Source organism: Dipodomys merriami, unplaced genomic scaffold (assembly GCF_024711535.1).
Source record: "Dipodomys merriami isolate MVZ:Mamm:240054 unplaced genomic scaffold, mDipMer1.0.p SCAF_4, whole genome shotgun sequence".
Taxonomy (NCBI): Eukaryota; Metazoa; Chordata; class Mammalia; order Rodentia; family Heteromyidae; genus Dipodomys; species Dipodomys merriami.
The window spans coordinates 48,597,026-48,612,111 of record NW_027205603.1 but is presented as its reverse complement, the minus strand read 5'-3'; the positions used below and the strand labels follow the sequence as shown (position 1 = coordinate 48,612,111).

At 31.8% G+C, this 15,086-nt stretch overlaps 2 protein-coding genes across 6 annotated transcripts in view; one reads left to right on the top strand and one right to left on the bottom strand.

Moving 5' to 3' along the window:
• Zc2hc1a (zinc finger C2HC-type containing 1A) overlaps positions 1 to 15,086 on the bottom strand; it is a 70,255-nt gene that overhangs the window by 21,462 nt on the left and 33,707 nt on the right. For 2 of the 3 annotated variants that reach the window (XM_069990958.1, XM_069990957.1), the window contains one exon: positions 11,763 to 13,980. In XM_069990958.1, the coding sequence (XP_069847059.1) occupies positions 13,815 to 13,980 (166 nt within the window). In that variant the 3' untranslated portion in view covers positions 11,763 to 13,814. Of the gene's footprint in view, positions 1 to 3,971; positions 4,051 to 4,983; positions 5,032 to 5,543; positions 5,650 to 11,762; positions 13,981 to 15,086 lie in introns of those variants that run through there. The other variant, XR_011365646.1, reaches the window with a different exon arrangement.
• The window catches only part of Il7 (interleukin 7), a 39,960-nt gene that overhangs the window by 21,026 nt on the left and 3,848 nt on the right, over positions 1 to 15,086 (top strand). The window contains exons 3-5 of one of the 3 annotated variants that reach the window (XM_069990961.1): positions 3,234 to 3,314; positions 4,331 to 4,465; positions 5,736 to 5,896. In XM_069990961.1, coding sequence (XP_069847062.1) covers positions 3,234 to 3,314; positions 4,331 to 4,465; positions 5,736 to 5,849 — 330 coding nt within the window. In that variant the 3' untranslated portion in view covers positions 5,850 to 5,896. Of the gene's footprint in view, positions 1 to 3,233; positions 3,315 to 4,330; positions 4,466 to 5,735; positions 6,552 to 15,086 lie in introns of those variants that run through there. The other 2 variants (XM_069990960.1, XM_069990962.1) reach the window with 2 other exon arrangements.

Here is a 15,086-nt window from a genome sequence, read left to right as displayed (position 1 = left end):
CAAAAAGGAAAGAAGTGTACATATCATCTGATTTGTAAGAAATAGTTTTATTAAGGTTCGTAGAGTTCATAATCTTTGTAGATTAAGATAATGATGAATAGCAGTGTGAAGGTTAAGATGTTTTTGTGACTTTAGCTAAGTATAACTATGCCACAATATTGTAAAATTCATGTCTTCATTTAATCTCAATAAAGAAATATTTGGAGAAAAAAAGACTAAAGAGGAAAATTAACAAATGGCAAAAATGTGGAAAAAATAAAATAAATTAAAAGAATCCTGTTACTCTAGAGTCCTCAAAATGTTCCAAAACTGTATGTAGGTTCCAACTTAAAATCATGAATCTAAATGGATCTATTTAATTGCACATTTTATATTAGTTATAATGTCCACTTAATGGGCTGGAAAAATCTCTCTGGCATTGTAAGCTCATAAAATACTAAACATTACATAGATTGCCTCTTCTAGTACAGAGAGTGAGAGGGGGGGGGGTGAGAGCGAGCGAGCGAGCGAGAGAGAGAGGGGGGGGTAAAAAGAGCAAAAATCCACACAATATCACAGAACAGCAAATGGGAAAACTGATCATGAGTTCTTGGATTTCCACGGAAAAAAGTGAAGAAGAAAATATACATATCAGAAGCCAGGTGCTGGTGGCTCATGCCTATAAGCCTAGTTACTCAGGAGGCTGAGATTGGGGATTGTTGTTTGAAGCCAGCTTGGGCAGTAAAGCCTAAGAGAGATTCTTATCTCCAAGTAGCTACCAAAACAAACAAAAGCCAGAAGTGTAGCTGTGGCTTGACTGCTAGAACATATTAGTCTTGAGCACAAAAGCTCAGGGACAGCACCCAGAGTTCAAGCTGCAGGATACACACACACACACACACACACACACACACACACACACACACACACACACACACACACACACACACACACACACACACACACACACACACACACACACACACCTATAACAAAAGGCCCATTAAACAGACATATGTAAGAAATAATGGAATAATATACACAAAGTGAACAATTTTTTGAATCATAAATATAAATTTCAAAATAAAATAGAAAATTTTATGTATACTTAGTGTTTCTAAAAAGAGACAAAATATATTAAAATTTTACAGATAGAAAAACTATGCTACAATAAAAAATCTAATTTTTCAAATTGAGACATTAATTTAGGAACAACTTAACATGAATCATTGTGATTCCAATAGATTGGAATAAGTCAAGATAACCTAAATAATATTATTTTAACTTTGGTAAATAATTCTACTTTTTGTTAAATCAGGAGATAGGCATTTAAGATTCTTTTCTACTGCAAGAATTTTTACTTCTAGTGGCTCTTCTGTTAGGGCTTGAATGTAATTTCAGAAAGCAATTTAATTGATACTTTTATTTGCCTATGTTAAATGTATTCATAAATTATGAATTCAACTAGTTCATAGTAATTGTGGCCTTTACAGAGGTCCATCTTTTAAGGGCATAGTAAAGCCTTTATAATCTGAAAAAAACATTAGGTAAACACAATTGGAACAACATTTCCTTTCTATAGATCTGATCAAAATGAACTTAATATCCTGATGCTAACCAATAATGTTTTTCCAATATTCAACTATTATGCCATATAAGGAAATATTTTTAAAAATTGTCAGTAATTCCATGACATTTTCTCAGACAATACTTTGGTAACTTGGAAAACATGCTGATTAGCTATGCATTAGTCTCCCTACTTTTGTGAAAGCTGGCACAGCAGAAAATCAAATGTTATGTGCTTTACCAAATGGAATTGTATATTAGCCTTTTCTTCAGATTAAAGAGAATAGGAAAATGAATAGACAATAATAGCTCTTATCTATGATCTCAGGAATTTTTATAATGGCAATTTGAAGATCATTATAGAAAATGTATCTTTTGCACTTTATATCTTTATAGTATAACTCAGTTGTTTGACACTAATTAATCTTCTCTTTCCAAAAGCATACTTTTCCAAAGATAAGAAGTGATTGTAAATGTATTTAAGGGTATGAGTGACTGTCCCTTCTATTAAATGGCACAGAAATTAGACCAGTTTTCTAAAGTTTGTTTCCAAGTATAGTTTTGCAGAATACTTCACACTTAGAAAACATTGAACTCTTAAGCGAAACAAGAATGTATTCAGATAGAACCACCTTCAGAACTAAAAAAATAAAGAACTACCTGCAGATAAGACAAGATAAACCCAGAGACCAATTATTCTTTTCATAGATGATAAGAGTCCTGCATACTTATCTGAGAGGCAAGTGAAAATTAGAAGCAACCCTATCTTTCCCCTACTTCCCTTTCTTTAATAACAGGTAGTGATGGGAACATCTGATCATTGAGGCATGAAAGAGCTAAGAAATCATTTGGTACAAAACAGGAGAGGCATGGCTGTTTTATGGCCATCAGCCTGTACTGATAATTTTGTATGGCCCACAATTGATGTTATAAATACATAAATAGCACCTGGAAAAAAAACATTTCCCTATGCCTGATAGACTTAGATTGCTTGAAGTCCTCCTAGAAACTTTGATAGCATGGACATCCTAGTTTTCTGGACAGAGACAGTATAACATCTTTTATACAAGAATTTAATCCTTAGAAAGTTCTTCCTAGACTGCCAATGAAATTCTTGATTCACGTAATGCCAACTTTGTTGTACTACATTCCTCAGAAATAATACAGAAATGAGCTTATACCAATATGGTTTTTAACTATAAATAATATATTCAAATTTCTAACTCAAGCACACCAGAAAAAATTAGATTGTCTAAAATTTTGTATAATTAATTTCATCCTTAACTCTACCAAGAGGTATTTTTTCCTCCATTTTAATGTAAATTCCTTTCTCTGTTAGGTAGCAGGACATTTGATGGAATAATCTTTAAAATCATCTCTACTTCTTGAATAGAAATTTTACAGCATTTTATCTATCTAGTATTACCTCTAAAATAAGAACTTTTATTTCTGTATATATGCCAATTGTTAGGTAATACACTACTAAATTATGAGTCTGAAAGGTGTTTTATATATGTGTGGGAGTTGTGTATATATATAATGGTTATTCTTCAAATGGAAAACTATTTGTATGCCTCTAAGTAGAATAAGTCAAAAGTAGCACACATAAATATAGGATACTATGAGATTGTTTTAAATTACATTAGAAGAGACATCATTTTAACAAAATTATTTTATATTTATTACAGGTCAAAATAATAGGAAATGATAGTGATTGTCTGAATAATGAATCAAACTTTTTTAAAAAGCATTCATGTGATGATACAAAGGTAAAGATTTGGAGTTTATTTTTGGAGTTTATTTATTTGGAGTTTATTTTTCAGTTAAACCTTATTTTTTAAAAGTTTTTATTTTACTTTTTGGACTCAAATTAATGTATTAATAACATTTTCGGTTCTAACGATATATTTGTCATTAACCCATTAAATTACACTATGTTATTTCTTAAATTTTACAAATAGCTCTATCCTTAACATAATATTTTCTTTTATTTCAACATTTCGCACCTTGAAAATACTAGAAGAATTGAATTAAAAATAATTTTTTTTCTAAATTTCTTATGAAGGAAAAGTCTGGTTAAAATGATTGCTAGCATACATACAGACATAAGTCATGAGTATAATTAAGTTTATAGGCATTTTTTTTACTTCTTTCACTATTTGCTTAAATTTAAAACAATAACATGTGTTTCTTCCTGCAGAAACTGATTTGCTGTTTGATGCTCCTTTTTTTAAACACTCACAGTTGCGGAATTAATGTCATTGCATTTTAAAACTATAAATTCTTTACTCTAAACTGCTTACTTTAAATATTGTTTAGGAGTAAACACCTTTTAAGTGACTATTGTCTCTTTTCTAATTACCAGCTATTCCTCCATAACTCAAAATATTAAAAAATGAAATCATTAAGAACCAAAACACACATACCTTCACTCAATTTTGCTTGAAGAAACCTCCTTCAGTTATCCTGAAGTGATAGATGTGAATAATTCTTGTAATATTCACCCTTAAGTGATAGATCACACATACATGATAAAGAGAGATTCAGAGTCAGACAATAATTAAACCAAGTACTAGGCACTTTATGCTGTCCAACCTGTTGCCTAGGAGCTAAACAGTTTCAATCCTGTTACTTGTCAGTCACATGATTAACTGGAATGGAAAGTTGAGGTGGAGGTGTGGGGCGTTACTTAGCACTACAGTTTTTGCCTTATGCTCCTTGAGAAAGTTCTAATTTCTTAACATTTCCTTTGGATCATAGTCCGATTTTTCCCCCCTTACATTAGAAAGCTGCTTTTCTAAATCGTGCTGCTGGCAAGTTGAAGCAATTTCATAACATGAATATCAGTGAGGATTTCGGAGATCATTTATCAAAAGTTTCAGAAGGTACATTAGCTCTAGTGAACTGCACCAGCCGTAAGGTAAGCTGGGACTGTCTATTCTGAACAAAATATAAAATACTATTGTGCTGTATATTACCATTCTCTGATGGATGATGATGCCCATTATCATAGAGATCTAAGTGATTATTGTCATTATGGTTGAGATGTATTTACTCTGCCCCGGAGTCTCCATTTAGAACAAACTTGTTCATCTGGTTCCCAAGGAGAAATCAGTATTGCTGTAATAATTTTGATATTTATAGGCCTAAATTTTAATTACTTTTCTATTAAAGGAAAAATACTAAAGACAATAGGATTGACAAGATATATTCTTGACCAGAGACAACTATTTCCTCAACTTCAAATGAATAAAAATATAATATCTATACCTTAGGATGTTGAAATATTTACTGTCATAACATGACAACAAATGATTTACATGCTTAATATAATGCTTATCACTATTGTTATTTTCCACTTTAGGGACTTCACCAAATAACATGCAAAGTCAAAAAGCCAACTGTACAGATGCATTCCAGATTAGCCACTGTAATTACCTGATATACTTGGCACTTTCTATCCTCTTGGTAGCTTAGTTTCCTCATCTGTTAAGTGAGGTGAAATGATCAAATTCAAAGGGTTAGTAAAAAAAATTCAGTAATATTTGTAAAGTACTACATGTAATACCTCACTTAAAAAATACTCATTAAGTGCTTGTTATCTAAATGGGAAAACACCTTCCCCTCTCAGAGAAATACAGTAGTCTTTATAGGGTGACCTCCTCATATGTCTGTGCCAAGATTCATTTATTCACTTTCTAACATTGCTCAGTTTCATTTTTTAAAAAGTTCTTATCAGATGCTTAGAAACACTAGTTTAGGAGGTAGAAATCTGCTGTAGTTTGGGGTGAATGCTAGGGTACAAGTTCAATCAGCTATTTTTTCCAGAACAATTTAAATACTTTCACTGTTAATTATCCCTTCTACAAAAAAAGTATATTTTTCCGTATTAAAATATTCAACTGAGTATTCCAAAAAATCACCTTAAATATGTTTAAACATTCTTATATCCTCTGTAGTAGTGTGAAAATGACAGCTAAATCTTAAAACAAACTAACCTTCAATTTAGCACAGGTCAATTGTCACAATTGTGACCAGAAATCTTGGGTTGTAAAATGGCATGTATATTTCTCCAGTTCCTTTAGATGAAAATTTCAATATACCCTATTACAATGGAAATTAAAGATTGAACACTTTAAAGCATGTTATTAAAAATATAAAATTAAAACATTTACAATTTATTTCTCTAGGAAGAAAGAAGTAAAAAGGACAAAAAAAAGAGTGACCCATGTTTCCTTAAGAGACTATTAGAAGAGATAAAAACTTGTTGGAATAAAATTTTGATGGGCAGCACAGAACCATAAGTCCTGAAGTTCCATCCTACAAGAGTTAATTTGCCTTTGTAATTGGAGTAAGTTGCTGGATGCATCCTGGAAAATGATGATTAGAGCAACTGAGAAAGCTACATTTTCATACTAGAAGATGGACATAAACAATGGAAAATTATTTCCTAGTCAACAACTGTTTCATATGTATGTGAACATATAGCAGTCCATATAACTATACAGATTTTATAAAACAATTCATGTAAAGCATCTTTTGCAATAATACTAATTAAACTTCTTCAAATATTTCAGAAGACATAAAATCTACAAAGTATATAAAGGTTGTAAGAATACAAAATTGTAACAGTTTTACTATGAAGGTAATTTTATTGCCCATTGTACATCCAGGTACTGGAGCAAGAATGGAAATTGCCACCTTCTACAATTCAGATATTTAGAGCTCATAGTGATATGTAGAAAATATTCACAAGAATGAGTCAACTGCTTTAAAGCAGTAACATAAAAACCCAAGATACTTAAGTGATAAAACAAGACATGTAAGTAAATGTGAATTATACCACAGTGCCTTCAGAAAATGATAAAGTACTTAAAATGAAAATAAAATTTTCAAAAAATAGAAATACATTCGGTTTAAGAAATCTAAACAGTAGTAAAGTTTTTTCATTTATGTATAATAAAACAAGTTTTCAAATTTGGAAGTGTATTTTGAGAGATAATATATGTTAGCCTTTTAATTAATGGATTGTATATATTTAATTTGGACACATCTGTATATAAAAATATTTTCATACAATACTAAAAACAAGTTGCCTACTTTGCATAACAATTCGTCTTTGATAATAAATTACCTATGTGCTAACACTGTGAGATTCACTTAATCACAGGAAAAACTTTAATATTTAACCACTTGGTGTTCCATTTTTATTTAATATATGATTTTTCATACTTTATTAACAAGAATCAACATGGAATCAGGTCCCTAAACCTATATAGGAGTAGGAAAATCTGTTCTTACTGGTAATCTTGTTATTACTGGTAATCTTTGTTTTCAAAAAAATATAAAAGTTTACTATTTTCATTTAGTTGTAAGTGAAAATATTACTCTAGGAAGGCAAAAGTGCAACAAAAACTTCCCAGTTTGTGCTTTGCTGAACTCACATCTTTCCTGTCCTTTCACAACCTCATCTCCATCTATTTAACTGTAACTCTATTTGATCTACAGTGTGAGCAGCACTTCAAATGTGTAGCAGCAACACTTTTTTGTTCCCTCTCACTTCCCTATACCCATGGAGTTTCATTACTTTTTTTTGTGTTTACTAACATTCACTCCAGAAAAGTGAGAAAACTAGTTGGTGAGAAGCAAATGATTTTTAACTTCTTTTACTCAGATGTACTTTTCCAGTTAGGTTGTGTTTCTACTATGAACGATGGTCAACTATTTGGTATGCTCCACTCTTGTCAACTGGTGCTATGGGGAGGTCCTCAGAGAAACAAGGACTTTGAAATTTCTGGAGGCTTGAAGGCAGTATAAAGATGCTGAAAAACATTCTCCAATTATGGCAAAATGAGGGGAGAGATTTTCCTAATGCTCACTAGGAGTTAGTAAAATTTTCCTTGGTTTTTAATCAGTTGTTTGTGTTGTACAGAAAATTTATACTTAAAAATATATTCAACAAATATTGTGTGCTAAGTGGTTGGAAAAATTCCTGTTATATTTACAGTTGTATTTTCCTTTCTATTCTTTCCTAGCCACTAGTAGCAAAGTAAGTAGAGGCAAAGAAGGCAGGTTAATAATAATCTTGGGTTTCATTTTATAAAATTCTATACTTGCAGATTTGTCTCAATGAAATATTTCTCAACTATGCATGTAAATGATTTAAATTTTCTAAAGTGTAGCCCAAGAAACCCAAATGGGAGTTTTCTGAGTTCTGAAGCTATATAATTTTTTTCCATTTATGAATTAGAGATTCACAGTTCATAAAATTACCAACTGCTCTGTAAATTCATATAGATTTTAAAGTTTAGCACAAATACAGCATTTCCAAAATGTGATTATACAATAATACCATTTTATGTGAAAGTCATTAATACAAGGTTAATATGATTAATATGTTAGCAGGATGATGTTAGCAAGAATATTGACTCATAGAAAAGCTATTTGTTGAATTACTTATTTAAAACAGGCCTTTAAGAAAATGCTTCTTTAGATTAATATATTTTTTAAGTTGGTACACAAGATTGTGTATTTTTCGGAGGTGCCATTTTTGTGTTTTTGTGTGTCTTTTAAAATTGCTGGTACTGGGACTTTCATTCAAGGACTTGCACTTCCCTTAGCTTTTTTGCTCAATGCTACCACTCGAGCCATAACTCCACTTCTGGCTTTTTGCTGGTTAGAATCTCACAGAATTTTCTGCCTGGACTGACTTTGAATTATGATCCTCAGATCTCAGTTTCCTGAGTAGCTAGGATTACAAGCTACTCAACAGGCTGAGCCACTGTTGCCCAGCCCCTTTATTTTATAATTTTTTATTATCTTCAATTGTACAAACGAGCTCCAATTTGACAAAGCAATTTTTGAATACAACACATCTTGATTGATGTTATCCCTTTCCTCATTCTCTCCCATTTCTCTGAATCCTCCTCCTCCCTGTAATTCTCTTAATCCTGTAGGATGTGAACTGACTTCCATTCTCCACCTTCTTCATTTCGCCCCAGCCCTTTGACTCCACCTCATACCTTACTAGTATTCATTTCCTGGTGTTTATTTTGTTGGGCTAAGTTAGCTTTTCTAAGGAATTACATCATTTGAATTCCCAGATAATACCATATTTTAGTTAAAACATTTAGTGTTTTAGTATACATAGTATACATTAGTATACATATTTTATGTAATGTTCAAACCAGAACTATTTCTTCAAACTTAGTACTTTGTGGGAAAATATTCACAATTCTTATTTTTAGAAATATTTGTTACAATATTGTGATCTGTAGAAGTTACCCACTGGGCAACAGAACAGCAACCATATTTCTCCTAAAACCTAGTACCAATTAATCAACTGTTCCAAATCTCTTAAACTATGGAAAACTGAAATAGAAGTTTTTTGCATCACTGCCAGCCAGCTTAAGAACGTTTCATTAACTCTACTATAAAAATTATCAGAAACACATACTCTATTTTGTATGTCAGATAGTTTTATGGCTCTCTATAAAGAGAGGCAATCTTCACAAGATTAGGTTCTTACTTCTTGGGAAACTCTTCCAAATTGTGTGCAAACTTCAATCGGTATCTCAATTTCTGTCTCCTGAATGACTGTGGCTTTCATGGTAAATCTAGACAATGTTAAAATTTTCCCTTAGGTTCCCATTGCTTTATTATAGGTCTTATGCATTGTATGTACTTTGTCAGATTTATCTTAGTACCTTATTTTAAATTATACTTTAAATAAATTGAACTATTTTATCTTCCTCAAAGAATACATGATTTTTGTCTACTGTCTATAGGAAAAGCTAAACATGAGATAGCTATTTAGTAAAAGATGAAATATTGTGTTCCATTATATTATTAAATTCAGTTAATCCCCAAGTAATACTTCTACACTATAAGTTTACTCAGAAAGGAATATCATAGGTGCAGAGAACATAAAGATATGACATGACCATATAGGCTTGTGTTCTTAAAATGTCTGGAATTTACAAGACAAAAAGGAAGGAAAAAACCCTAAAACCTTTGTTTCCATTTCTGAGAATTAATTTCAATACATATTATTTTATATGCTCAGAGGCACTGCACCTTTGGGCTCCTCCCCTAAGAATATCCTTCTTTGGTCTCACCATGTGTGAATGCCTAGTCCTGTATGGTGACATTGCTCACCTGACTTATGAAATGGTAACCCCTCTATCACCTTTACAACAATAGAAAAAAACTAAAACGTTCTGCAAAATTAAAAAAAAATGGAATTTTCTGATTGCTAATGTTTTTAATGGTACTAGGGTTGAACTCAGTCTTGTAGTTGTTGGTCATATACTCTACCAACCATTTAAACCATGCCCTATCCCTTTTTTTCTGGGGGATGGAAGTTGAAAATATACTTAGGACTGATTGGATTGACATCTTCCTGTTTTAGGGTTTCTACATAGCTTGGATGACAAAGTATACTGCCACATCAGCTTTTTATCAGTTGTGATGAAGTGTCCCTAACTTCTTACCTGAGCTGGCCTCAAAATCTGAACCTCTAATTTTTCTGCTTCCTAATTGCTGAGATTATCAGTGACTCTATTTCTTTTCTGTAATTATTAAATTTTATTGTAAAGGTGATATACAGAGGGGTTAGTTACATAAATAAGGTAGAGTACATTGCTTTTGAACAGTGTTATCTCTCCCTCATTTTCTCCCACTTCCCTCCCCCCCAACTCTATTTCTAAATTTTGTTGTAAAACATGTCAGCCCATATTTTGACCAAATTCTAATCTATGGAACTATTAAAAGAACAAGATAACAAAATAGGTGTACCTATAATTGCCAAACCTAAGTTTTTTTCATATATACATAAGGAACAGCAAGATTTATAAGCATAAAGCTTTAATTTTTAGTATTTTACACATTAGTTTATTCTACCTGACCCCTATTCTAACTGACTATTATTTACTGACTCCTACACTTAAGTAGAGGATACCTCATGTGTTAGCCTAGATAAATGAGGGGGGAGGGGCGAGGAAAGAGTTGAGAAGGAATCTAGTTTTTTTAAAAAAGAATATAACCCATAGAATTAGTTATGCAACTTAGATAACATGTTAAAGTAATATTTCAGGTATCTGGTAATATGACTTAGTGATATCATTGAGATATCTTCAATTCTGCTAATAAAACACTGGGAGACATAAATATTAAATATTTCTATCAGTTATCACCATGCTGGTGACCAAGATGAGTTAAACTAGATTTCTAAAATATCAATATATAAATTACTAAAATCATAACATAAGAATGACTTTTGTAAATCTCTTAAATGGCATGTTGCCAAAAATTCTAAGATAAAATTGGAATACACTGTAAACATGGGGAAAGGTAACAAAGAAATCTTCCTCTGCATAACCAATGTAAGCTAGCAAAAACATACAATTGTATTGGTAAAATAACTATGTAGAATAATTTTGACACTTAAAATAATAAAATTACTTAAAATAGTTATTTTAAAGGCTAGTAAATATTAAATTATCCTAAAGCACCCTCTAGTGGCAAAACACAATTCATATATAAACTAAGTGTATCTGAACTTAAACAATGAGCATCCTGAAAACTTAAGTGAAATATATCTAAGTGAAAATAGTATGTGTGGTAATCATATCGTGGCTCTACTCAGTAACATCATCAGTTGGAAAATTAATGTACTAAGAACATTAACCATAGAAAATATTTAGATATCTAAGGCAAATAAATACCTAGGACTTGCACTAACTTGTATCTGTGCATAACATTTTCATCCTCTCAGCTTTTACTCACTCCTTTAGCCTAAGCAAAACCAAGTACAAATGAAACATATATAGTCTGTTTTTCACCATAAAGAGCTTTTTGATAAAAACTCAAAATATTGCCTGATTTAATGTTAACAGTAAACAGATTTTTGCCATTAAATCACAGAATACTTACCTAGAAATTCCCAATCAACCTTCATTATACTATGTTCAATTTCTAAATTTTGAGTGTAAAGAAATTATTCTGTCTAAAAACAAAAACCTGGGAGAAAAACATTTAAGAGTACCTTAAAGTCCTAAAACAATTCAATAAAATGTAAAAACCTGATGGCATAAAAAATGTAAAGATACATTTTCATTCTGAAATGAACTTTTTTACTTCAAATATCTTATTTACATTCAAGTATGTTCCTATCTTTCTTTGTCTAATAGATGTTAATAAATAACAAGAATTTTTAGGCTTCATGTCTTTATTGGTTTAAATTGAAGGTATCTGTAATAAAAAAAACCATAATAAGGGACAAACAGCAGTCACAATAATCCTACATTTTCAAGCTAAAAATGTTCAGAATAATCTAGAAGCAACTTTTACATTTTAAGCTTACAATCATTTTTAAAAATTCAGTCACACCAACAAATACCTGTGCAAATAAATACAAATGAAAATAGGTGATGCATAGGAAGATTGTTTAAAAACTATTGCACAACAAATCAATGTGAGAGTAAATTATGTAATAGAAAATGCATTTAAATACATTGTCATGTTTCATAAGACATAAATATATTTACGTTACTTTTTATAATTATCTCTGGGCTCTGGGATTGCTGATTCCTTACAAAGTCATTTCCATGTAGTACATACTAACATTTACTTGCTACTGTAAAATTCACTGAGAAACAAACATTTTGTTTGCCAATTTGTTTTATTTAAACTGATGTATCTATTCACTCTTTTGAGAGAAAAAAAAAGATTATGTAGTGTTAAATATATGCTTGAAAGATAGTGTTCATTCCTAGATAAAACAAGAGTGAAAAGTTCGTGATAATCCTAGCTACTCAAGAGGCCTGAAAACTGTAAGATTCCATCTCTCCAATTAACCAGCAAAATGCCAGACTGGAGAAGTGTCTCCAGTAGTAGAGCAGCAGACACAAGAAAAATGGGCTGAGCAAGCAAGAAGAAGATGGTCTCTGAGTCAAGTCCCATTATCAGCACATATACACACAAAAGTTCCTTTTCATGTGATTTATAATTAGGATAAAAAGAAGTTTTTAAAATGGAAATCTAATATGTACATTAGTCTTCTAAACTCCTTGTAACTTATTTGAGTTGCTGCATTATTTTATCAGTATGGATGAACAGAATAATAGGAACCAAACTGATTTTAAAAACAGCAGAAAATTATAAGTAAAATGATTATAACTATACCACTAGGTTTATAACTCCTGCCCAAACTAACAAAATAAAACAAACTACATACATTTCAGAGAAATAAAATTCCAAGCAACACATTTCTACACTGATCCTTACTGTGATCAATCACAAACAAGAGGTTAGAAAATATATAACATAAATCTTTTAGGAAAAACACATCATAAAATTTTTGCTTGTATCTTTATAATAAGATAAAGCTAACAAGTCTGATTGATCATAAACTACTAAAGAATTACTGACTACAGTAGTACAAGCCATCAAAGAAACATACAGCCAACTTTATGTTACACTGAAAGTAACAATGATCGATTCTTTTAGTCAACGAGTTGAACAGAAAATACAATTTTTTTGTGTATATGTTGTAAAATATGTTGGAAGTTCAATCTATTCTTTAGATAGATTATGAAAAAGAAAAACAGTAACATCTAGGAAATAACACAGAAATGAAAAAATATTCAGTTGTAAGATACATTGTAATTTTAGTATGTGTTTCTGAAAAAAAAATCCATAATTATTTTCAAAGGATGGAGGAAACTTAAATTATACAATTAATAATCTACAAAGTTCAGAGTAATATAAACCTAAGGTATTTCATAAAACTAGTTGTCAAGAGTTCAACAGGAATATGACTTATCAACTGATAATAATTAAAACATTCTCTTCAATTACAAAATCCACAGTTGTCCATCCTGCTATTTGAAGACAGGCACCAGTAATAACAATGTTTGTCCTATTGTTTGCTCAAAGTTGTGATTATCCTAAAGCTTGAAGGGCTAAAGGTAAGAGTATTTGTGGAGGTATAGTAAATGTGCTTTAACAACAACCCACGGTAATAAGATGGAATTATTTTCTGATAGCTAAGTGAGTATTTTCTTGAATTGCACAGCTTGGGATATCAGGTATTTATTATGTACAACATATATATACATATGTACAACCAAAGAATTATGCTTCAAAAATTATGGGAGCAAGGTTTTTGAACAGTTTCAGCACAAAATAACTAGAGGAAGTGCTTTAGCTGTCCAAGCAGCAGTAATTATAAAGCTCTGAAGCTGGCATTTGTTCTTTTGGGATTCTGTTCACAGAATCATTCTTCGAATGCCACATTCACAGCAGAACTTTGCCCATTCTACAGGGTACTTTGTCCCACATTCATGGCAGAATTTAGGTAAGTGTCCAGATGAATTTCCTTCAGTGCTTTTGATACTTCCACCATTAAGTGAAGATGCATAGTCTCCATCTGGCCTGAAGAAGATGGAGAAAAGGTTCATATTGGTAGTTAATTAAACACAACTACTGAAGGACATAACATAATAAAAATAACTAAAATGTCACTTTTAATATTCTTCTAGTTAAAAAAAAAAAACTGCTGTCTGACGCTGGTGGCTAGATGACACTTGTGATCCTAGCTCCTCAGGAGGCTAAGGCAAGAGGATCATGGCTCAAAGCCAGCCTTGGCAGAAAAATCCATGAGACTCTTTTCTCCAATTAACCAGAAAGAAGCCAGAAGTAGAGTATGTATAGCTCAAGTGGTAATGCTAGTCTTTTATCCTTGAGCAAAAAAGCCAAACAAATGCATGAAGACCCAAGTTCAAGCCCTAGTACCAGATTCCTTCCCCTGTTCCTCCCTCTCAAAAAAAACCAAAACCAACCAAAACAAAATAATAAAAAAAAAAACTTGCTGGAAATACAATAATTCCAACTGGTCTGACATTACATTTGTACTCACTAGAAGAAATGTCAATGATCAAATGCAGTCACACTTTCCATCTTGTTCAATGTATAGTCATTTACTAAAATTTACAATGTCCTTCCTGAAAAATCATCTTATTAAGAAAGACTAGAGCTGGGCACCAGTAGCTCTTGCACATAATCCCAGGTACTTAGGAGAAGATATAAAAATTGTGGTTCATAACTGCACACTGGTGGTTCATGTCTAATGACAGCTACTCAGGAAGCTGAGATCTGAGGATCTGAGCTGGAAACCAAAGGAAAGTCAGTGAGACTCATGTCCAATTAATCATCAGAAAACTGGTGGTGGAGTTTTGGCTCAAAGTGGTAGAGCACTAGCTTAGAGTTGAAACCTAGGCTTAGTTCATGCCCTAACACTGTAAACAATAAATTGCAGTTCAAAGCCAGCCCAGCCAGGAAAGTCCATGAGACTCTTACCTCCAATTAGCCACCAAAAATCTGAAAATGGAGCTGTGGCTGAAATGCTAAAGTACTAGCCTTGAGCAAAAAGACTTGTAGACAGTGACTGAGTTCAAGTACAGATACAGCACAAAAAAAAAGAAAAAGTAAAAAAGGGAGAAAGAGGGAGAGAGAAGGGGAGAGACAGACACAGAGAGAAA